The 22,931-nt window shown below is 34.4% G+C and overlaps 1 protein-coding gene across 1 annotated transcript in view; it reads left to right on the top strand.

Moving 5' to 3' along the window:
- Nucleotides 1-1,626: 1,626 nt before the first annotated feature.
- Nucleotides 1,627-22,931, top strand: part of cutlet (chromosome transmission fidelity protein 18 homolog) — a 23,884-nt gene continuing 2,579 nt past the window's right edge. Inside the window, exons 1-15 of the mRNA XM_013324721.1 lie at nucleotides 1,627-1,894; nucleotides 2,017-2,428; nucleotides 2,694-2,847; nucleotides 3,598-3,771; nucleotides 4,208-4,427; nucleotides 4,695-4,823; nucleotides 5,485-5,647; nucleotides 6,216-6,402; nucleotides 6,990-7,138; nucleotides 7,800-8,031; nucleotides 8,722-8,877; nucleotides 9,342-9,486; nucleotides 10,268-10,359; nucleotides 10,931-11,074; nucleotides 22,036-22,090. Of these exons, the coding sequence (XP_013180175.1) occupies nucleotides 1,807-1,894; nucleotides 2,017-2,428; nucleotides 2,694-2,847; nucleotides 3,598-3,771; nucleotides 4,208-4,427; nucleotides 4,695-4,823; nucleotides 5,485-5,647; nucleotides 6,216-6,402; nucleotides 6,990-7,138; nucleotides 7,800-8,031; nucleotides 8,722-8,877; nucleotides 9,342-9,486; nucleotides 10,268-10,359; nucleotides 10,931-11,074; nucleotides 22,036-22,090 (2,500 nt within the window). The 5' untranslated portion in view covers nucleotides 1,627-1,806. The remainder of the gene's footprint in view (nucleotides 1,895-2,016; nucleotides 2,429-2,693; nucleotides 2,848-3,597; nucleotides 3,772-4,207; nucleotides 4,428-4,694; nucleotides 4,824-5,484; nucleotides 5,648-6,215; nucleotides 6,403-6,989; nucleotides 7,139-7,799; nucleotides 8,032-8,721; nucleotides 8,878-9,341; nucleotides 9,487-10,267; nucleotides 10,360-10,930; nucleotides 11,075-22,035; nucleotides 22,091-22,931) is intronic.

Here is a 22,931-nt window from a genome sequence, read left to right as displayed (position 1 = left end):
TCTCTTGTAATATTATAAAAATGTCAAGTAATACAATCGATTTATATTTTGTTAAGTTTGAGTTTTAAAAAGCACTAGAAACAAGGAATTCAACTTATATGTTATTTTTTCTATCTTCAATCAAATTTGCTATTGAATTTAAAAATTACTTCATATTCAAAAGTATTAAAAACTATTCCTATAAATACGTCTTTATAATTGATTCGTCCAGAGCCGTCCAAGATGCGGCTTGTTCGATAGTGGAATATTTTAGTTCAGAAAGACGCATGAACTTTAGCACGAATGTATTCATATGATTTAATTATGTAACTACTTGGAAGAAAACTTGTCTACTTTTTTGTTACAATGCCATAATAAACATGGTTCATCTACAGTATATAAAATGTGAGAGCTACAACATGAGACCAAATTTTAAAGACATCTTAAAGACTTATCCTTTCTTAGGTCCTTTTAGGTCCTTTCAACCTATTCGAATTCATTTTGATATTTGAGTATAACTTAACAAATTATAAATCGAGCTTCAGAATCTTTACGGTATCATTTATTAAAAAAATAATATAAAAATACGAAGTTCCCTAATATTAACTGCTGAAATTTCGAAACCGTACAGGAATTACCAATAAGAATCTTGGATTACGGTTTAATAATAAAAATGATGAGTCCCAAATTACATTCTAACTAGACATTGCAGGTAAATTATACTTAAACTTCAATTTTATAATAGCATTTGGTTTTCAAAATAAACCTTAAGATAGATAAGATAGTAATGTACATTACAATTTACGATTATTACGATTAGAGAAGTCCGGATGGTTTGCCGAGTTGTGGATTTCAGGTGTTCTAATAATAAGTAGCCGTACTTATACTTTGACATTTGGTAAATGTGAACGTGTGTTATTCAGGAATGTTGCTGTTGAAGGACCTCTTCTAAAATTATGCATGTAACTCACGTTTGTTAACCAATTGTAAATATACCCAATTATTATTAAAAATTTCGTATATAAATTAATTGTTTGATTTTGATCCTTTTAACTTTGTATTCCTAGTTAACCTGAAATTTAAACTATTGCTGATTCAAAAGCAATCTAGCTAAAGATGGAAGCAATTATTGCAGACCCTAAACCTGAGGAGGAAAATACAGACGAATAAAAAATAATTTGACCTAAAAATATATGTTTTAAGATAAACAGCAGACAAGCAGTGGGTCACCCAGTGTGAAGTTATCACTAAATCACTGTATAATATTTATAACAATAAAATAATTATTTAAAGAGACAGCACACTCTTATCATCCTTGTTAGTTGAGATATTCAGTTGGAAAAAGATTCAATTAGGTGCTTGTGGAAAGATTAAATGTCAAAGTAAATAGAATTTATTTTTCCTAAGCCTGAAAGAGTAATGAGCACATGTGTCGATAGTCACCACCAAAGATGGTCTTAACCAAAGAGTATATAAAATAAATGTAATAATAATAATAAATGGTCTTAACTATCGATACCAAAGAGTATATAAAATACGATACTTACACACCACACTATTTCACCCAACTACTCGATAACTGTCAATGTCAACATTTGACAGAAAATATCACTTGTCAAAATCAATTACTTTACGTCAAAAAAGTTTTTGTTTGGTATGGTGGAGGTGGCGGGCTTTTCTTTTCTGTTTATATTTATTAAGTTTGAGGTATTTTTAATACAAATAATGAAAACAATATTTTAAGTGAACTCTAAAGTTAATATTTAAAATCAATTATTAGAGTTTTACAGTGCTTGATTATTATCTTATTATTAAAAAGGCTTGAAAATGTCGGATTTTCCTGACCCCGATGAAGAGTATGAGCTTATGTATTCAGACGAGCTCGAATTAATGAAAGAAAATGAAGACAAAACAGGTACCTTTACAATATTATACTAGAAAGTTAAACCTTTATTTGTTTAAGTACAGTAAACACTTCACAACGAAAAATATTGATATACAAATCTGACAAATAATTTATACATTTATATTTTCTAGATTCGAATCCAATTAAACAAAAGTCTCTACCAGCAAAACGAAGCTTAGATTTTTCGTCTCATATATCCAAAAACACGAATCACCACGAAAATATTGAATCAAACAAAAAAGACGAAGATATTAACTTGACACCTAGCTTGCAAAACATGGAAGATGTCTTGGCACAAACAAATGTGCCCAGTAAAAGAACTGCTGAGGATTTATTTGGTGATATCAATGATATAGACTTTGATAACCTTGAACTACCAAGTAAAAGACAAAAGACAGATGAGGAAAATGATTTTGAATTAATAAATAAGATTCTGGAAGGAAGACGACTTAAACAATTGCTAACGGAGCCTGCAAGTGGTGGGAATATTAACACAAAAGCTAACTTTGATGTCAAGGACAATATATCAATCAATATTCCAAAGTAATACATTTTTTTTACTTAGAAATATGATCAAACCTTGTGACTTAATAATCTTACTTAAATGACGTGGATGGATGTTTGTTACAAGGTATTTCCAGAATGTCTGAACAGATCTTGCTGAAATTTGGCATAGATGTACAAAATAGTATTGAAATGACACATAGGCTACTAATTAAAACTTAATTTTTAGTTCCATGTGGGCAACAACCAGTGCTAATATAATTTTAAAGCTAAATAATAAACTAGGTTAAATTTTAATTTTCAGATGGCCATTTATGCCGCTAACTAATTCAGATGGGGATCGTATTTACATCAGACTGGAGTCTGAAGATAATTGGAATAAATCTTTGGAAATGGACACAGAACAGTTGTCTTTAAGGGCTACTTACTCTTCTGCTTGGGAAGAGGCACAAAAAATTGTAAGTTATTTGGTGATATGGCTTATATATTACTCATGTAATAACACACAACATAAACTTGCTAAACAGCATGAAAAAAAACGAGTTGTCATCATCATCTCACTATACGTCCCCACTGAGGGTCTCGGAGCCTACCCTAAGTTAAGGGTGATTAGGCCATAATCAATCACGCTGGCCGAGTGCGGGTTGGTTGGCTGGCACTCATATCTTTGAATTACCTCTCAGATATGTGCAGGTTGCATCACTATGTTTTCCTTCACCATTAGAACGTCGGATAAATGTACGAATCGGAAATCGAAAAACATTGGTACATGGCAGGATTCAAACCCAGGACCTCCAGATTGCAAGTCAAGTGCATAACCCCTGAGCCACCGACGCGCTGAAAAAAATCAAGTTGTATCTATTAGTAAATACATTCAATGCCAGTAACTCGTTGAACTCTGCAAGTTTGTTTTACATGAAAATCTAAAATGTACTGATTTCTTTCTTCTATTTATTTATTTATATATAACATACATATCTATTTAGTGTAGATATTCAAGTTCTTTTATATAATTGCATAAATGTATTACAGAAGCAGTTAATTGTTTCACACTTCTTTTCCCTTCCAACCTCTTATGCATAGGAACGGGAAATATTCTCTGTGTGTCCCCTCTACTGATAAAAGCCATCTATGGGCAACTGCAAACAGAGCAAATTAAATTGACTGCTTACTTGTTGATCATCTTATGATATAAAAAAATATTTCAGTTAGAAAAAAAGGAGCAACAAACCTTAAAAGAAGATAATACACAGCCTATTATAGATACAGCAGAGAACACAAGTTTGTGGGTAGAGAAGTACAGGCCTAGTTCATACATAGATCTGTTGTCAGAGGAACCTGTCAATAGAGCTTTGTTACATTGGCTGCATTTGTGGGATAAGGTAAGGAGATTATATATAAAATTAATACTTTTTTTTTTGTTTAAAAACTATTTGTTAACTGGCTGTTCCCCGCTACTTCCTCTGATAAGGAAAAAAACAAAATTAGTAGCCTGTGTTTTTCCAGACTGTTCTATATGTATGCCAAATTTCATCGAGATATGTTTAGTCATTCTGGAGATATCTACAAACAAACATTTATCCATCCATCCAAAAATTCGCATTTATAATATTAATAAAAATTAAGATTAACTAATATTTATTGTAACAATATCAAATAAGCTCAAAGCTTGTATTGTAGGATATGGTTCGGGACAGGCAATGCTGGCATTTGAACCTAGAACCTCTAGATTAGTAATCAATAAGCAATAGTGTGACTCAATTGACTTCTAAACTGATAAAAATTAATATTAAAAACCTTTTCAACACAAACTTTCAGGTAGTATTCAAAAAAGAAGTAAAAACTAAAGACCCCCAACAACGTACCACTTTCAGCAAACGCGCTGGACAATTTCAACTAACCAATAAGTGGAAAGGCAAAAAGGAATCAGAACCCGAGTTAGATGATGATGGAAGACCTCATCATAAAGTAGCACTGCTATGTGGACCACCGGGTGTGGGGAAGACAACTTTGGCACACCTACTGGCGAGATTGGCTGGTAAGTTTTTACATCTATGGCTTGGCTTATAAAAGGTTAAATTTGAAATCCAAATCCAAGCTAATCGTGGGTTTCTGAAACCAAAATCCCCTGTTAAAACATATAATAATTAGTGGCCTATGTGTTCTTCCACATTATGTTCTATAAGCCAAATTTCACCAAGATCCATTCGGCCGTTTTGGAGATACCTTCAAACAAATATCCATCCATCCAACTAAACATTCGCATTTATAATATTAGTACGATATTATATGTTTTTATTATCAGGTTACAGGCCAGTAGAGCTGAATGCATCAGATGACAGAAGTACAGAGGCTTTTAGATCAGCGCTGGTGAGTGCCACCTCCATGAGGTCTGTCATGGATGTTGATAGAAGACCAAATTGTCTTATACTAGGTTAGTTTGAACAAATATATAATTAAAACTATTATTAAGAACTAGCTCCCGCCCGCGACTCCGTCCGTGCAGAATTAAAAAATATAATGTGTAGCCTATGTGTTCTTCCAGACTGTTCTATATGTCTGCGAAATCGTCGAGATCAGTTCAGCCTCTGGAGATACTGTTAAACAAACAAACATACATCCATCCATAAACATTCGCATTTATCACATTTGTAAGATGAATGTGGTTTTTTGTCATTTCTGACAATATCCTTTGATATTCAAATTCTTGTCCTTTTTCTATCTTTAAGTTTCTCTCTTGAGGAAAGGAAGGGAAGTGCAAGTAGATTTAGCAGGGAAGGTGATATAAAGTCAGTGTCTTTATGACTTCTCTGTTAAGTTTGGCAACAAATTACGATTTGAAGATTAAAGAAGATCTTTTACTAAAAAATGAAAAAAAAAATATTGTTGGGTAATTTTCTATGAATTATATAGCTATCGCCCGAGACTCTGTCCGGGCGGAATTTTTTTTTTTTAATTAGTAGCCTATGTGTTCTACTTTGTTCTAAAACTGTGCCCAATTTCATAAAGATCCGATGAGCCATTCCGATGATACCTTCTATCAAGCATACATCTAAACATTTGCATATATAATCTTAATAATATTTGTATTACAGATGAGATAGACGGTGCACCAACACAAACAGTGGAGCTGCTGGTGAAGTGGTGCACCACCACAGTAGCGGAGGGTGCCAAGAGGAAAGCCAAGACTCAGCCGCTGCGGAGACCTGTCATAGCTATATGTAACGACTTGTATGCCACTTCCTTGAGACCTTTGAGGTTTGTTTACAAGATTTAAAGTTGGTTTCTGAGATTTAAATCTCTGTATAAAACATACCGTCAACTACAAAAAAAAAACAGATATGGTTTAAATGAAGATTTTGGATTCAAAAACCCACAGTTACTATTGAATTTTGCTTAATTATTTGAGATTTTTTTTATATTTAACTGTTTAAATATATATAAAGACACATATTTAATTCACCACAAAGAAGTAGGTTGCATTCGCTTGCACGTTTTATTTATGAATAGTTCGAATCATCGCCACCGCTACTAACCGCAACCGACAGCGACAAAATGGAGAAAATCAAATTAGCACAAAATACCACGGCTTATAGCCTATCCATGAATAGACCTTTTAACCACAGTATAAAAATATCTACGAACGCCTATGGACAGGGGTCACTTCGCTTTTTCCGTTTATTTGCTTATTTACGATATACTAGCTGACGCACGCGACTCCGTCCACGCGGAATAAAAAAAATAACTTAATCAGTAGCCTATATGTTCAAAACTTCAGCGAGATAGACGCATTTATAATTAATAAGATTAAAATGTTACATTCCAGGCCAGTAGCTCTGACAGTGACAGTGGGCAGTGTGTCATGTGCGAGGTTGGCATCACGCCTAGCCGTGGTGGCAAGCTACGAGCGGCTGCGTGTGGAGACCAAAGTGCTGAGTGCGCTCGCGACACGAGCTGCAGGTGACATACGCACCGCCTTACATGTACTCAACTTCCTCAGAGCTAAGACTAAGGTATCCCACTGTTAAAACTTATGTTAAGTACTATATTATATATTTATAGTAGTTATTATATATTTTACATTTTTAAATTCTCTATGGGGGGGGGGGGAATTACCTGTAATAGCTGACAGACATACAGACATATAGTCACACAGGCAAAAAATAAAAATCGTTATTTGCAATGCAAATATATCCGTTGAGACATTCCGGAGATACCTTCTAACATCCATACATCCGTCTAAATTTTATTTATAATATTCATCATCAGCTGTATATCACTCCCCACCGAGGGGCTCGGAGCCTACCCCAAGTTAAGGGTGACTATGCCATAGTCAACCACGCTGGCCAAGTGCGGGTTGACTTCACACATATCTTTGAATTACTTCTCAGATATGTTCAGCATCACGATGTTTTCCTTCACTGTAAGAACGTAGAATAAATGTACATATGTAAAGCGGAAATGGAATAACACATTGGTACATGGCGGGAATCAAACCCAGGACCTTGTAGATTACAAGTCAAGTGTTGAAACTCCTGAGCCACTGACGGTCTCTTCATAATATTAATAAGATTTATTAATATGTATAAATTTATTTTAGTTAACAATAAGTGACATAGAGAATGTAGCAATTGGCACAAAGGATACAAGCAAGAGTATCATGCAGGCGCTGCAAGCTGTCTTCACACTGGATGATACCAAACCTGAAGCCTTCCACAGGATCATACAGGCTGCTGGAGAATATGATAGGTAACCATACATAAAAAAATTTAACAACATTAGCTGTCGCCCCCGACTCTATCCAGAAATAGATCTTAATTAGTAGTCTATGTGTTCTTCCAGATTATGTTCTACATGTGTCAAATTTCATCAAGATCTGTTGTGCCGTTCCGGAGATACAAAACAAACATCCATCCAAACATTCACATTTATAATGTTAGTTAGATAGTTCTTCTTCTTAAAAAACCCAACAGTTACCACAGGGTTTATGTTATTTCACGATATTCAACTTAGGTGTGAATAAATTGGAAAAAAATTGCTCTGCGAGAAAGAGACAAATTACATGCCAATAATAGCAAAAAATTGGTTGCCATGGTAACGGCAATTCACAGCCAATAGCAAAAGCCTTCATTGTCTTTTGAATATTTGAATTTTGACATTTGCCATTGAAAGTTTATGCAATGTTCTTATATCTATGTAACCAATAGTCTAATGGTTAAGGGTACGGGTATGTGATCGCGAGATCGTAGGTTCTAATCCAATGTCCTACCACAAGCATAGAGATTAGTTGGAATTGTACAAGGAATATTAGTAAATGAATAAAAAATAAAATATTTTTTTTTTTTTTGTGTTACAAAATTAAATGAAATTTTATATAGACAAAACCTAATTATATATTATATATTTACAGATTAGTGGACGGTATATTTGAGAACTACATAACAGCTAGAGTTGACACCCGTCTCCACATTGCATCGGAGACGATGAGCTGGCTGGGTTTCTATGACACCGTACAGGCATGGACAATGCGGTGTCAAAATTACTCTCTCTATGGTACATTGCCACTGTGCATCGCGCGGTGTCATAGACTGCTCGCTACAAGAACGTATCATAAGTTGAAGTTCCCTATGCAAGCTCAGGAGGTGGCTTTTTAATATTTTTTCGTATGAATTTATTTGAAAATTACACTCACAAACATTTATATTGATATTTAAGCGTCGGTGGCTCAGGGGTAAAGCACTTGACTTGCAATCTACAGGTCCTGGGTTCGAATCCCGCCGTGTACCAATGCGTTTTTCGATTTCCGATTTAAATATGTACATTTATCCGACGTTCTTACTGTGAAGGCAAACATCGTGATGCTGCACATATTTGTGAAAAAATTTAAAGATATATGTGAAGTCAACCCGCACTTGGCCAGCGTGGTTGACTATGGCCTAGTCACTCTCAATATAATGTTATGGGCATGTCCCTAAACAGCATGATCAACTTGTTTGAAATTTTTTTTTTAATACCTCATCATCAGTTCACTAAATATCCCCACCGAGGGGCTCGGAGCCTACCCTAAGTTAGGAGTCATAGTCAACACTGACCCAGTGCGGGTTCACTACACACATATCTTTGAATTTCTTCTCAGATATGTAAAACATCACTATGTTTTTCTTTACCGTAATAAGGTTGGATAAATATACATATGTAAATGAGAAATCGAACTCAGGACCTGCATATTGAAAGTCAAGTGCTTAACCCCTGAGCCACTGAGGGTATATTTTTTTTAATACATAATTATTGTTAAATATTGCTTATATATAAATAATATTTAAATGTTTCAGATGTATCGTAAGAAAGCAGAATTGGATAGTATATTGGTGTCAGTATGGCGCGGCAGTGGACCTCATGTGGTCACAAATAGAGATGCATTGAAACTGGATGTCTTACCACTCTTACCTTATCTACTGACGCCTACATTACGATCTGCTAATATACAGGTGTTTTAAACTGATTTTTAGACATTTTTTTCTAATATTATAAATCCGTTTGTATGGATGGATGTTAGAAGTCATCTATACAACAGATCTGGATAAAATTTGGCATGGACGTATAACATAGTGTGGGAGAACAAAGACTTCTAATTAAGTTTTTTTTTTTAATTCAACGGAAACAAAGATATCAAATAATGTAAATGAAAAAGTGTCCAATTATTAAAGGCTCAGTCCGCGCGGTATTAAAAAAAAACTTTATTAGTAGGCAATGGGTCCTTCCAGACAATGTTCTACATCGATGACAAATTTCATCAAGATCCGTTAAGCCGTTCTGGATATACCTTCTAACATACATCCAAACATTCGCATTTATATTAATAAGATAATTTCTCTAAAATAATGTAATAAAAGGCGATAACAGCGCCATCTATTTGTAAAATGAGTTGATTCCAGCGCCCTCTTTGTTCCAGTTGTGCAGTGAGAGTGAACGTAGCACAGTGCGGACATGCGCAGGCGCACTCTGCGACTACGGCCTGAGGTACGTGCAGCAGCGCGCGTCTGACGGACTGTACACCTACCAGCTGGAACCTGATGTATATAAGATCGCTTTTATGGGTAAATAAATAAAACATATATGTCTTACTAGCTGTCGTCCGCGACAAAAATAAATAGTAGCCCATTCTCTGACATTTCGGAGGAGTATGGTAATTAACAGTGACACGAGAATTTTATATTAAGACTAGCGGACCCGACAGACGTGGTCCTGTCTACACGTCTTTAATTAAATAAATTAATATGAAGTTTATATTTAATGAAAATTGTGAATCTAAACCATTCCCAGATCCCCTTGAACACACACAAAAAATTTCATCAAAATCGGTCCAGTCGTTTGAGCGAAGTTCAGTGACATACACACTCACAGAAGAATTATATATATAAAGATTTAGCAAGAAATGTGGACAAAAAGCCTTTAAATAACTTTAAAATTTTGTTGTTTTTAATAATATAATGTTTGTAAGAAAATTACTACTTACTATATTAAAAATAGAATCATTAAAAAAAAGGTTTTTTTTTACTGTTAATTGTGACTTCTTAAATTTATTATTTAAAAGTTTTCGGGAATGTTTATACGATTAGTAGTATTTATTTCATTTTTAAATTGTTAAAAAAACAAACTTAATTACTGTATCACTAGATGGCGTTAGTAGTCACGTAATTCAAAATAAACATGAACTAACATCCTTTTTTTATAACTTTTAATTAAAAAAAAATCAAAATTTATAACAGTTATATTTAATATTAAAAGCCTTTATATTTATACTTCTATATTAAAAGCAAACTGAATATTTTTTTTTACATTGTGATTTTGGTCTTTACCATTTTTCCTTGTATTTAGGTACGGAGGAAAGAATCAGACCTCAACCGGTGATAAGACAAGCCATAGCCAGAGAACAACAACTTGAAATCATCAGGAGAAACGAAGAGATGGTAAATAATATTCTATATGTATAAAAGAAAGTCGTGTTAGTTACACTATTTATAACTCAAGAACGGCTTTACCGATATGACTGAAAATTGGTGAGGAGGTAGCTTAGAGACAGGAGACGGACATAGGATACTATTTATCTTTTTTTTTGAATTCATGCCTTGAAGAACAGCTTTTTATTTAACTTATCTATATATTAAGTTTTTTTATATATCCACGCGGGCGACAGCTAGTTATATATAAAAACAGAAACACTTCCTTATATGTGTTCCGGAGGACCAGTTTTATTCCTTTCCCTTCCCATCCTTTTTCTTATCAGGGAAGGGATATTTGATTTGATAGAGAAGGCAATACATGGGAAGGGGAAATATTATCTTTCTGTGCGTTTCTCAGCTGATAAAAGGTAGACAACGCATATGCCTATGGGTATTACTCGTTTCGCCATTTTGGCGAACTCAGCTTGCTCGTTTACTTCTAATATGTAGACGAAGTTTATTTAGTGAATCTATATTAAAAATTAAACGCAAAACTTGTCTTATTTGTTTTTAATATGATGTAAATATTTACAATCAGGCCGCAAGAGTAAATCCAAGGAAAAGTAATGAAAATATTAAGAAAATGGAAGAAAAAGTAGCAAATGTAGCAGAGAAGGAGACACGACTACCAAATCACTTGCAGCGGTTGAAACCAAAAACTATAGAAAAACGTACGCCTCAGGTGAGTAAATATTATCTGTACTTATATCATAAAACGGAAGAGTTTGTTCTGATCTGTTGAGAGAGCGATCATCTTCGCAGAGCAGCAGGCAAGAGCTGGATGAGAGTGAGAGAGGATCGTGGTAAGTCGCGTGCCATGAGAGAGGCCTATGTCCAGTAGTGGAGTGGAGTGGAGTGGAGTATAGGCTGATGATGATGATGATGACGATGAAGAGTTTGTTTGTTTGTTTAATCTCAGGAACTACTAGTCACATTTGAAAAATTCTTTTTTTGTTGGATAGTCCATTTATAGAGGAAGGCGTTAGGATATATAACATTACGTTGCGACCAATAGTTTTTTTTTTAATTCAGTATGGACGGAGTCGGCTACAGCTAGTATAACAACATGACTCACGTCCGTAACACAAGGGTAAGCAGGGACCACATACCTATTTGGCGTCGACCTAACCGTCGAACACCTAACTTCTATATTACATAAGACTCGCTGTCGCCTGTGACTCCGACGGTGCGGGTTAAAAAATTAAACTAACATAAATGTGAATGTTTAGATGAATGTTTCAAGGAATCTCCAAAACGGCTGAACGAAGCTAGAATAAATCTGGAAGAATACATAGGCTACTAATTATTATTTTTAATATTCCGTGCGGACGGAGTCGCGGGCGACGGCTAGTTGTATATAAAGACAGATTTTTTAACAATTATACAGCGTGTCCTAATATTCAAATATAAAACTGTAATGTGTTATAGCCAGATCGATAACAATACGAGGAAAAATACTAAAAAAAATCCAACTCTTTTCGTTTAAAAGTTACATTAACTTTTGTAATTTTTCTTATAATATGATTAGACGCTGTGGCTACAAATGTGAACATATTCCTGCATATTTTTCTTCTATAGCAATAGAAAATATTCGCAAAGTAATCTAGATTTCTACTATATTAGTTTTTTCTTAATGTTTATCAACGTTTTTTTAATCATCTGGAAGTCTTATGAAAGTCTAGAAAATGAGAAAATGCTATGAAAGACAGCACATAACGCTTTTACGTTCGCACATACGATTCAAAACGCAAAGCGACTCTTTCAATTGGCCGTGTCATTCCTATTGCTTCATTAGGGTTGGCACATCGAAAAAATATTTTTTAGGAATTTTTTTTCATACCAGAAAATAGTATAATAAAATTATTAAATAAAGTGTAATTATTACTATTATTAACAGCATTTTAGTAAGATTGAATATTTTTTTTAATATGAATTTTTTAACTAGGTTTAAGGTTACAGTTATGTAGAGTCTTTATAAGGCTTCTAGATGTCGCCCGCGACTCCTTCCGTAGGGAATTTAAAAAAAAACCTTATTAAGTAGCCCATTTGTTCTTCCAAACTATGTTATACATCTGTGCTAAATTTCATCAACATCAGTTGAACCGTTCCAGAGATATCTTCTTACATCGTTCCATATAAACTTTTGCATTTATAATATTAGTAAGAACACAATCAAAGTATTATGTTTTTTGAAGAGTGACAACCCTTGGTTAGCAACACGTTAATATATTCCATCATGTCAAGTAAACTGCAATCTGCGCGCCGGCCATTCAGACCAACGACGCGTATTGTCACCACAAAACTCTGTTTACCTTATCTTGCCTATTTGCGTAGTTCACTGCTTTATGCTTCTACTGCCTTATGATGGAATACGAGAAACTAAATGTACATAAAGAAATATAACTAGCACTTACCTGCGACTTTATCTGCGCAAAATTAAATTAAATCTATTAAGTTGGAGTTAAGGTGCTAATCATTAATTTAAAAAAAATCTAACGCATAGTCAAAAAATTGTTTAAACTTTGTCAAATTAACTTCAGTTTTTATTAACTCAAAACTCGTTGTCTTATCTGAAATTAGCAATCCAATCTTGTAGCTCATAAAATAATGACAATCCAAACGCAGAGTCTCAAATTTGTAATTCCCTCTTAAGGTTTAATGATTTTTTTGTGAATGCCGACACCAGCCCCCTGTAAATACAATAACTAATCAAAATAAAAGGGTTGCGGCCGCCTCTTTTAAAAACTCCATAAGAATTTCATTGGAGGGTTGTTTTTAAAGGTTGACGCATACTTAATACTGAAATCATTAGTTGAAAGTTTAAAAGACACGTAGTTCATCTTACTTCTTAATAATATCATAAATACGAATGTTTAGATGGATGGATGTTTGGTTGAAGTTATCTCCAGAACAGCTGAACGGATCTCGATTTGGCATAGATGTAGAGCATAGGCCGAAAGAACACATAGGCTACTAATTTTTTACTAATACGGGGATAAAGTCGCGTTCGACAGCTAGTAAATAACTAAATTCATGTAGTTTCAATTTAATAAGGTTCTTTTTAATTTTATGGCTTGGGATTTCGCATCACAAGTGTCTTAAACAACATGCATATAAAAATTAAAAAAAAAAATAAAACACTACTTAAAATAAAATATTAATATAAAAAATGCATTTATTTTTCTGAAACGTTAAGTATGTGCCTAGCTTTACACAATTTTCTTTCAAGTTTTTCTTTCCCCGCTAATGGTGAGTATTGAGGGTCGGAGCTCGTCAATTCTTGACATAATCTTCTGTCCTACCAAGAATATTGTTCATTTAACTTGTTTTACATTCACCTCGGTGAACATTAAAAAGGTAATTTTAGTAAGTAATTATTAATTGAATACAACAGGGTTTGAGAAATTAAATTTTTAAATAAAGAAACATTCTAAGAACGTCAATAAAGCGTTATAAATAAGCTAACTATGAGTTTACATTGTCGATACAAATATTATTAATGCGAATGTTTAGATGGATGTTTGTTTGAATGTATCCAGAACGGCTGCATAGATCTTGCAGATTCTTGATGAAATTTGGCATAGATATAGAACATAGTCTGATAGAACACAAAGGCTTCTAATTAAGTTTTAGGCGTCAATAGACTAATGGTTAAGAGTACGGATTTCCGATCACGAGGTCGGGGGTTTGAATCCCGTCATTCGACTATTGTCGTAAACCATATCCTAGCACAAGCTTAAAGCTTATTTGGAATAGTAAAAGAAATATTAGTAAATTTACATAAAAATCTGCTAATATATTTTTATTAAAAAAAAAAAGTTGTTTTTTATTCCGCGCAGGCGAAGTCGGACAGCTATCTACTAATGTATATTATTATTAATATTTGAAATAAAAGATAAAAAATGATTGTAAGAATTATGACATTGAAATTTCACTGGACTGGACTGGATCATTAAATAACGATGTTTTTTTTTAAGGCGTGACTGTGTTTTGATATGTTTATTTCGCATGAATACTACATTCGTATTATTCGCTAAGTCACGTGCGCTCTGCGGGTGAGCAGTTAATACTGGGTAAAATTTATTTGTCGGGCGTGGCGAGCCGCGCCGCGGTAAAAGTCGAGTATGTTATGCGTTACACGATGACCATTTTAACAGGGCGTTTTGTTATCATTTTGTGCGAGTATTTACTTATTTATTTTATTTCAATCCATTTTTAAAGCTATAGTTTATAGTTTTTATAGCAAACTAGTTGTCGCCAGCGACTCCGTCCGTAAAGAATTAAAAAAAAATTAACGAGTAGCCTATGTGTTTTTCCAGACTTGTTCTACATTTATGCCATATTTCATCAAGATCTGTTCAGCCGTTTCGGAGATACGTTCAAACATCCATCCATCCATCCATCTAAACATTCGCATTTATAATATTAACTAAGATTTAATTACATCAAATTGTATTTACATTACATTAAATAGCTGGGACTGCTTATTATATTAGATTTTATAATAAGCAGTCCCAGCTATTTTTTATATTATCGTATCACTTTGACTTCAATAACCCGTTTAGTGACTAACTAATCCCTAACAGACAGCCATTTGTGAATAAATAATTGAGGTATGCCAGGATTTTCCTGAAGCGAAACTTGTTATCTCTGCCTATCCCTATAAATTATGGGCGTGAGTGTTTTTTTTCTATTGAAGCCGTTAATTTGCACGGAGTGTAGTTAGTGTTCCGTACATTAGGCGGTAATCGCGTGCAATAAATCCGGAGTGGCGCCGCCCCGGCTGAACAACCCCCTCCTCTGAGCCTCAACCCCCAAACCTCCCAAGCCGGTAGTAAATTGAGGACGTCGTCTTCCATTTCTATTGTGATCTCTTTATTAAAATGTTAGCTTATGAGATTGCACATTTGATTTAAAGTAATAGAAATCTATTTTATTCATAACTAGCTGTCGTCCGCGACTCCGTCCGCGTGGATATATAAAAAAACATCCATCCATCCACATCCATCTAAACATTGGCATTTATAATATTGGTAAGTTAAATAGAAAGCAGCTCTTTAGGGCATAAATTCGAAAAAAAATTATAAATAGTACTATGTACGTCTCCTGTCTCTAAGCTACCTCCTCACCAATTTTCAGTCATATCGGTAATGCCGTTCTTGAGTTATAAATAGTGTAACTAACATCACTTTCTTTTATATATACTTTTATATAAGATAAGATTTTTATTTAAAAAGTTGTAAGTTAATTTTAATAATCATTTTAATGTTTGGATCTCATTATAAAGTTATCAAATCAAACAAAACCTAATTGCTTTATTTTCCTTACTAATGTTTTGAAACTTAAATGCTAATATCTGGATAGTTATATAGTTAATATTTTATTTTGCAATTTTAAACAATGGATTAAAAACTATTTAAAGTAATTGAAAAATAAAAAGCTCAGTTGAAGTGGATAAAAAAATCCATAATCCTATCGTTGGAGAATAAACGACATAAAAATGACGTCGGGTGGCCGTTACGTTCCTTTATCGGGTAACGACGAGCATTAAGGTCTCGGCGCTCGTAATAGAGGCAATAACACTCAGGCGCGGAAGGAGTTCGCCCCAGTATAGCGCCGGGTAAACGAATATGCGGCTAAATTGCCGGATCGTGCGCAGATGTGATTGCGAGGGCCGGATACGGGTAATCATCAATCTACGCCCCCGGCCCCCGCTCGTATATCACGCTCACAATGCTCGCAGGAAGTTCTCGAGAAGAAAAACTATAGGTCATATCCTTCCTGGGGGGCGGCCAATCGGAAGCCTTCCTCGGGGGCGCCCCCGCGCAAGGGTTATTTGGTTAGGGTGAGATTTTTCCGCGTCCCGACGCTTCGTCTCTCGCGGATTACCGGCGATAGTGATGCCTTCTCTACTGAATTATTTATAATAGTTAAAGTCGATGAATGCAGTGTCGGTATCCTGCTGGCAGGGATATTTGCACACCGATTTACTGTGACTCCTATTACTTAAGGCTCATGTGACTATAGTAAGGCATCTTTCAGAGAGATCTTTCTAAGATTAGTGTGATTAGTTGCAATTCAAATAACTTGAACAATTTTGTACAACTTTATGTAGATTATGAACTAGAAAATATTCAGTGATCAAATAAAATATGCTAAAGAGGATGCGCCGAAGGAAAAATTATTCTTAACAAATGTTATTTTGTTGGGTGTAAAATTTTGTAGCGCGAGTCCCGGCCGAGGAGAATTGTGAATTAGACCGCCGACGCCGCGGGGCGCGAGCGCTTGTTAGCTAGTTTTTACCCCGCAACCCCTTTGTACTGGTATTGCATTACCGTAATAGAGGCGGGCTATTACTCTATGATGTATTATTTTTGACGTGTCTGCATTTTTATACTCTTTGGAGAGGTACAATACAATGGTTAATCAAGGGTTTATAAAAATTAACTTCTTTTAAAGCATAAGATCGAATATAAAGATAAACATTCTTCGTAAGACGTTACTAGTTACGTAATCAGGGAGTTAGAAAATAATTTTCTTCTTTTTAATTAAGTTTTCTTCATTATTACGGAAGAATTTCGTAATATTAATTATTTGACATTTTTAAAACGTAGTTTATTTAATGCAAAAATAAATGTTCATTTGTGTATGCGGTACGCAGTAATATGATTGTCGGTTGCGATCCCGCGCGAGCTCGTTACACTATTATTTGAATTTGGAAACGAACGGCCCACTCCTCTGCCTCCAGGCGTTTTGTTACTCCATGCATATTTCTCTCTTTACATTATTTATTGCATTTTTTCTCACTTGATTTCCTTTGAAGGTTGATTTAACATATTCTAAAGTTTTTTTATTATTTTATCAAGTAACGAACCAAATTTTAATAAAACTCAAGTATCTTCAAATTAGATAGTATTGATTCATATCACATTAAAATCGTGAATAAATTAGTGTAATTAAAAAATTCTTTTTTTTCAATTGTCGTAAATAAAAACCACACTCGTTAGACATAGGTTAAACCATGATTAATTAAAAAAAGTATTTTTAACACATATTTGTAATATCAAGCTAAACACGAACATAATAAGGTTTGTTACGCTTCCAATTATAAACAAGGACTGTATTCCCCTTCCCCTAACTTTGCATTATTGTAACTAATCTTGTCACAAATCCTACTACGATTAGGAGGCGGCTACAATTCAAATAGGCTCAAATAATGCGGTTCCAAAAATTAAACATGCGAATAATTTACACAATTTTGTAGTGAGCTCGCCATATGTGCCGCCCGCGGCGATGCTCGCTCCAACGTCACCCTTTCCTGCACCTTGGATGCAAACAGAACAGAACAATAAAAAACAAATGTTATTTTGTTCATATTTTTAGTGTTAATTTTGTGGTTGAAAAATCACCCATAGTTTTATGTTGTATTTAATACTAATTGTTGCCCGCGACTTTGTCCGCACGGAATCAAAAAAAAAAACAAGTAACAAATATAGTCTATCCCACGCGGCGATAGTGTAGCTTCCCAACAGTAAAATAATTTTTCAAATCGGTACAGTAGTTTCCTAGCCTATTTAATGTAAACATACAAATAATCCAATCTTTCCTCTTTATAATATTAGTATAGGAATTTCTTACAAGTTAAAATATCACTTGTATTCGCCTAGGAAGTTTTGTAGGAAGCTTGTTAGTTATTTTGTAGCTATATACTTTAAGGAAAGGAAAAGATATCATCATATCTGCTAAGTTATGGTGGTTTGTTGTGACCACTAATTATAAGTTCAAAGCGACAGTTGCTAGCATAAAAACCATTATGCGCCTAGTCTTGTTCAAACATGTTGCATATTGCCGACCCTATCTGATTAACACAAACAAGTTTGAATAGCCATCGGTGGTAGACCACGCCTTTGAGGCCAAAGCGAGTGCCGCAGGCTGTACCGTACTATATAAAATGGTCGGGTTAATTGCAATTTGTTGTTGGGCTTAGACTCTTTTGTCCAGATTTTTTTGGCAACTTTCTTAGTTCCCCTGTAAGACTTTAAAAGGTAAAATTCTTTATAAAGTATTATATATTTTTATGTTTATTATTATTTTTAATACAAGCGTATCAATTTATGTACCAAAACTCGGTTACGTCATTCATTTGTGGATGACATTTCAACTTTAAACAACTCATAAAGTTAATAACGAAATTCTAATTCAATAACCTTTTTTCCTACATTTGCAAACTTGAGTTTTTTTTATTAAATTTATATTCTAATTTCTTATTGACGTTTATAAGCGATCGATCATACAGCTAAAGCGATCGGGGAGTATCCATTATCAATTTATAAAAATAACAAATTGTTGTTCGCGAATAATTTGTGTGAGAGCCTGAACGAACCTTGTTAAGAATTACCTCATCGGGAAAATGCATAGTTATTTTTAAATGAGAAATTTAAAACACTTCTAAAATATCAACCATATGAATATTAATCTTACTAATCGTACTTCTTATTTCTTACTATATTGTTTGAAGTTATCTCATTTGACATAAATATAGAACATAGATGGGAAGAACAGATAATCTACTAATTATCTTACTTTCCAATTCCGTGCGGACGCAGTCGGGGGCGATAGCTAGTATTTTGCTTAAAGAAAATCTTCAAGAAAGGTTCAAATAGATTACTATTGCTTGAAATTAAATTAGATGATATTTAATTTCGATTTATGTTTAACTTGATTTTTCTACGAACCTTTTTCACTTGTGTTTCAGGATTTTTTATTTTTTTATTCTCCGTATTCAACTTATAGATTATAGTCAAAGAACTATTGCGCCTTACACACACACAATACAGCAGTAAAAACAATATCTTTAAGTAAATAGGAAAACCATTACGATTTATATGTGTTTCCTCTTTCTGACCGCTCGTGAATTGTTTATAGGCTTAAAAGATATTTAACTTGTCAGTACCTTTGCTTCGCTTTTATTACCAAAGTGCTATCGTAATAATCATATCAAAACGATCTTAAAACAAAGGGTGGACAGTGATAAAAGAAAAGGATGGGTTAGTGAATAATAGATGTTTAAATACATACAAAGGTAAAAGAGTTTTTCTTTTAAAGATTTTTTATAGAATAGTACGTATATATTAGTTGAGTGGCCATAGGAACCTCTGAGAATGTATATATATGACTTGACTAGCTGTCGCCCGAGACTCTGTCCGCGCGGAATTAAAAAAAAACAATATGCTACTAGTCTATGTGTTCTTCCAGACTATGTTCTATATGTTTGTCAAATTTCATCGAGATCGGTTCAGCAGTTTTGGAGATACCTTCAAACAAACGTTCAAGTAAACGTTCACATTTATAATATGAGTAAGATTAATAAGATATTTGCGACAATATCACAATATTTAACCATAAAGTAGAACAAATTGCATGTTGAAATGGTGTTATAAAAACAAAATTCATCTAGTCATTGATAAGCCCCAATTCACCTTTAGAATTAAACTTTCAAAACAATCTCTTATATCCGTGTATATCGTAAACACAATCTTAGCGTACCGATGTCTGTATTTACGAGTGGTAACAAATAAGTATCGGTCTTGGCCCAGCCCGGGGCTCTCAAGTTGAAACAATGAAAAATGACCGGCGGAAAATTGCGCGGATTCCCAGGGATCCGAGCCTAGAGTTACAATAAGATATTGTAGGGGACGGACTCGATTTTTGTAAATGCAAAAACTTCATACTGAAGTAGGGTAATTTAAACGTATTTACAAATCAAAGCAGAGATAAATAGAAAACACGATCTTTTTGAAATTTGATGACATTCATTGAAATAAATAATTAGACAAAAAGAAAGTTGAAATTTCGTCTGTGTTAGTATTCAATCATGTTTCTAAAAGTATGAGAAATATAAACACGATTTTCCTTACAAATAGAATTTAACAGTTTTTTAAAACGTTTGCCAACACAACGTATAAATTGTTTTACATTCTAATTTATTGCTTTAATAGTGCAACCGCTTGCCAATTTAAAAACATACGGGCGCACCCGACATAATGTGTAATTTGCAGAAAAGTGTAAAGATTCGTCGTAGTCGCCCGAGGCGGCCCTGTCTCGGCGCGCACTCTATTTTCCTATTTGCGCGGCAGATTGCCTCTGATTGTATTGTTTGCGGGGCGGGGCGAATTGATACCTAGTACACCCCCCTTTCAACCACCCCCCACGGTGCATCCGAGTGGAAAAATATCGTCTACAACGCGAAATATCTATGTTTGAGATAAATATTTGAGAGTAGAATGAATGTTTAAATTTGTTTTGCGTACCCAAGCGTTACTTGTCTGATGAATATAGGATTTATACTACAAAATATTAGCTTATTTAATGATTTTAAACATTAAATCATAAGCGTGAAACAGTTTAATTTTTTACGGCAAGTGTTTTATTGAACAAGTCTGCTCGTAGCAGCGTCCGTAGCACCTTCTACGCAATTTGTATAAAATTTCAAATATTGTTTTTAATACTTATTACATTTATAAATTGTAAAATTAGACTGTAAATTATTAATAATATTAGTCATGTAATTCAAAACGATTTTCTTTTTATCTTCACATTCGTAACGTAATAAAGCTCAAGTCTCGGTTCGGTATAAATCTGTAAACATTGTTAAGGCTATAAGGCGGATCTCGGATGTTGCGGAGCTTCATCTCATGATTGACAATTTCGATGAAGCTCCGCAACACACCGCCGATAACTTTTATGGGCGACAAATTGTGTTTATGTCTATGTAACGAGTTACCGCAACCGCGGGGGCAGGCTGATAGAAAATATTGCGACGAAACAAAGTTATCGTATGATACAAGTTTCAAGCAAACATTCTATTAATATGTATCTATAATCTCGTAGTTACCATTCCTTTCTACTTATCTATATATATAAAAGAAAGTCGTGTTAGTTACACTATTTATAACTCAAGAACGGCTTTACCGATATGCCTGAAAATTGGTGAGGAGGTAGCTTAGAGCCAGGAGACGGACATAGGATACTATTTATTCATTTTTCGAATTTATGCCTTAAAGAGCTACTTTTTATTTAACTTACTAATATTATAAATGCGAATGTTTAAATGGATGTGATGTGGATGGATGGATGGGTGGGCTACACTATTTAAGTTTTTTATATATCCACGCGGACGGAGTGGACAGCTAGTTTAAATTAAAAATAACTGTATCATATCGCGAAACAATTATTTTACTACGAATGAAAATTTCAAAACGACTCCTAGATAATAACAATTTTACATAGAGCATATAAAATAGTCTACACAGTCGGGTGATTACTTAGAATTACTTTAAAAAACGTGCTAACTGTCTACACGCCGAGTAAAGGAAGACGTCGAGCGTGTCGAGTGGCGTTTCAGTGGTATTTCAGTGGCGTTTCAGTGGCGTCAGTGGTCGTTGAGGGCGCGGTAACGATGTAGGGCCGCCGCGGCTAACGACCGTCGCGACTACACTCGTCTAATTGGAGACGACGCCGCGGGCGCAGGCTCTACTATGACTACAACACTTATGGTTCCCTGGTACATCTCTATTTTAGATCCTCCAGATACATTTGAAGTTTTATGAAAACAAATCTAATGTTATTATTTTTATTTCCCAGGTACATAAAGATTTCTTTGGAAGAATTGTACCGATGGCACAGGTACAGCGACAAGGTAAGAATAAATTAAATAAATTAAAGAAAATCTACTTATTATTATCCCTAATCCGCAGTATATGAGGCTAAAGCGAATTCATTTTCAAGTAGCGAACGTCGCTCGACCATTATCACATAACGTTAATCACACGTCGAGTTAGCGGCGGGCCTATTATTTTCAATTACCCGCTCGCGCCGCCAGGAAGGGTTGTTAATATTCATTCTCCGACACTCGCCCGAGAATCGAACACCTGATCCTCTTACCCCCGCACCTCGCACCCCGCAGCCCGCCATATCCCGATTGTCTACCGTTCTCATATTAATTGCGTATAATTCGGTCGCGAATGAGAAATTTTAATAGACACCAAGAGAATTGCGTTTGGTGACTTTAGGATGTCTGCACACTAGAGTGCGAGTTCATATTTTAATAACCTTTTTCCAAGGACGCTACAGAATTTAGGAAATGTAAACATTCGTAGATATTATTTACATATGGTACATAATTACCTACAAGTAGAGACATACTTATGAGTATAGTAGAAGCAATCTACGTTATCAGCTACGTATTGTCTACGAATACCCGTAGCATCGTAGAAACTAAAAAGGCATATAATATTTTCAATTGAAACTTTAAATGTTGATGATATTTTCTTCTTTTGGTGCCATCTCCTACCGAAGGTTGATCTTAAACTTTGGATATAGCAGATCGAAATATGGATAGTTTTAACTAATATATGTTATTTTAAACATCTTCAACTATCGGTTTAGTATAAGCAGAACAATAAACATTCAACATTATGGAGATGACTTGAGAGGCGGGAGGAAGTTGTAATGAAGGCTATATGTTGTAATTGTTTCTG

This window comes from Papilio xuthus, unplaced genomic scaffold (assembly GCF_000836235.2).
Source record: "Papilio xuthus unplaced genomic scaffold, Pxut_1.1 DF824992.1, whole genome shotgun sequence".
Lineage (NCBI taxonomy): Eukaryota > Metazoa > Arthropoda > Insecta > Lepidoptera > Papilionidae > Papilio > Papilio xuthus.
Note: the sequence above shows the minus strand (reverse complement) of the source record. Positions and strands in the feature narration are given on the sequence as shown.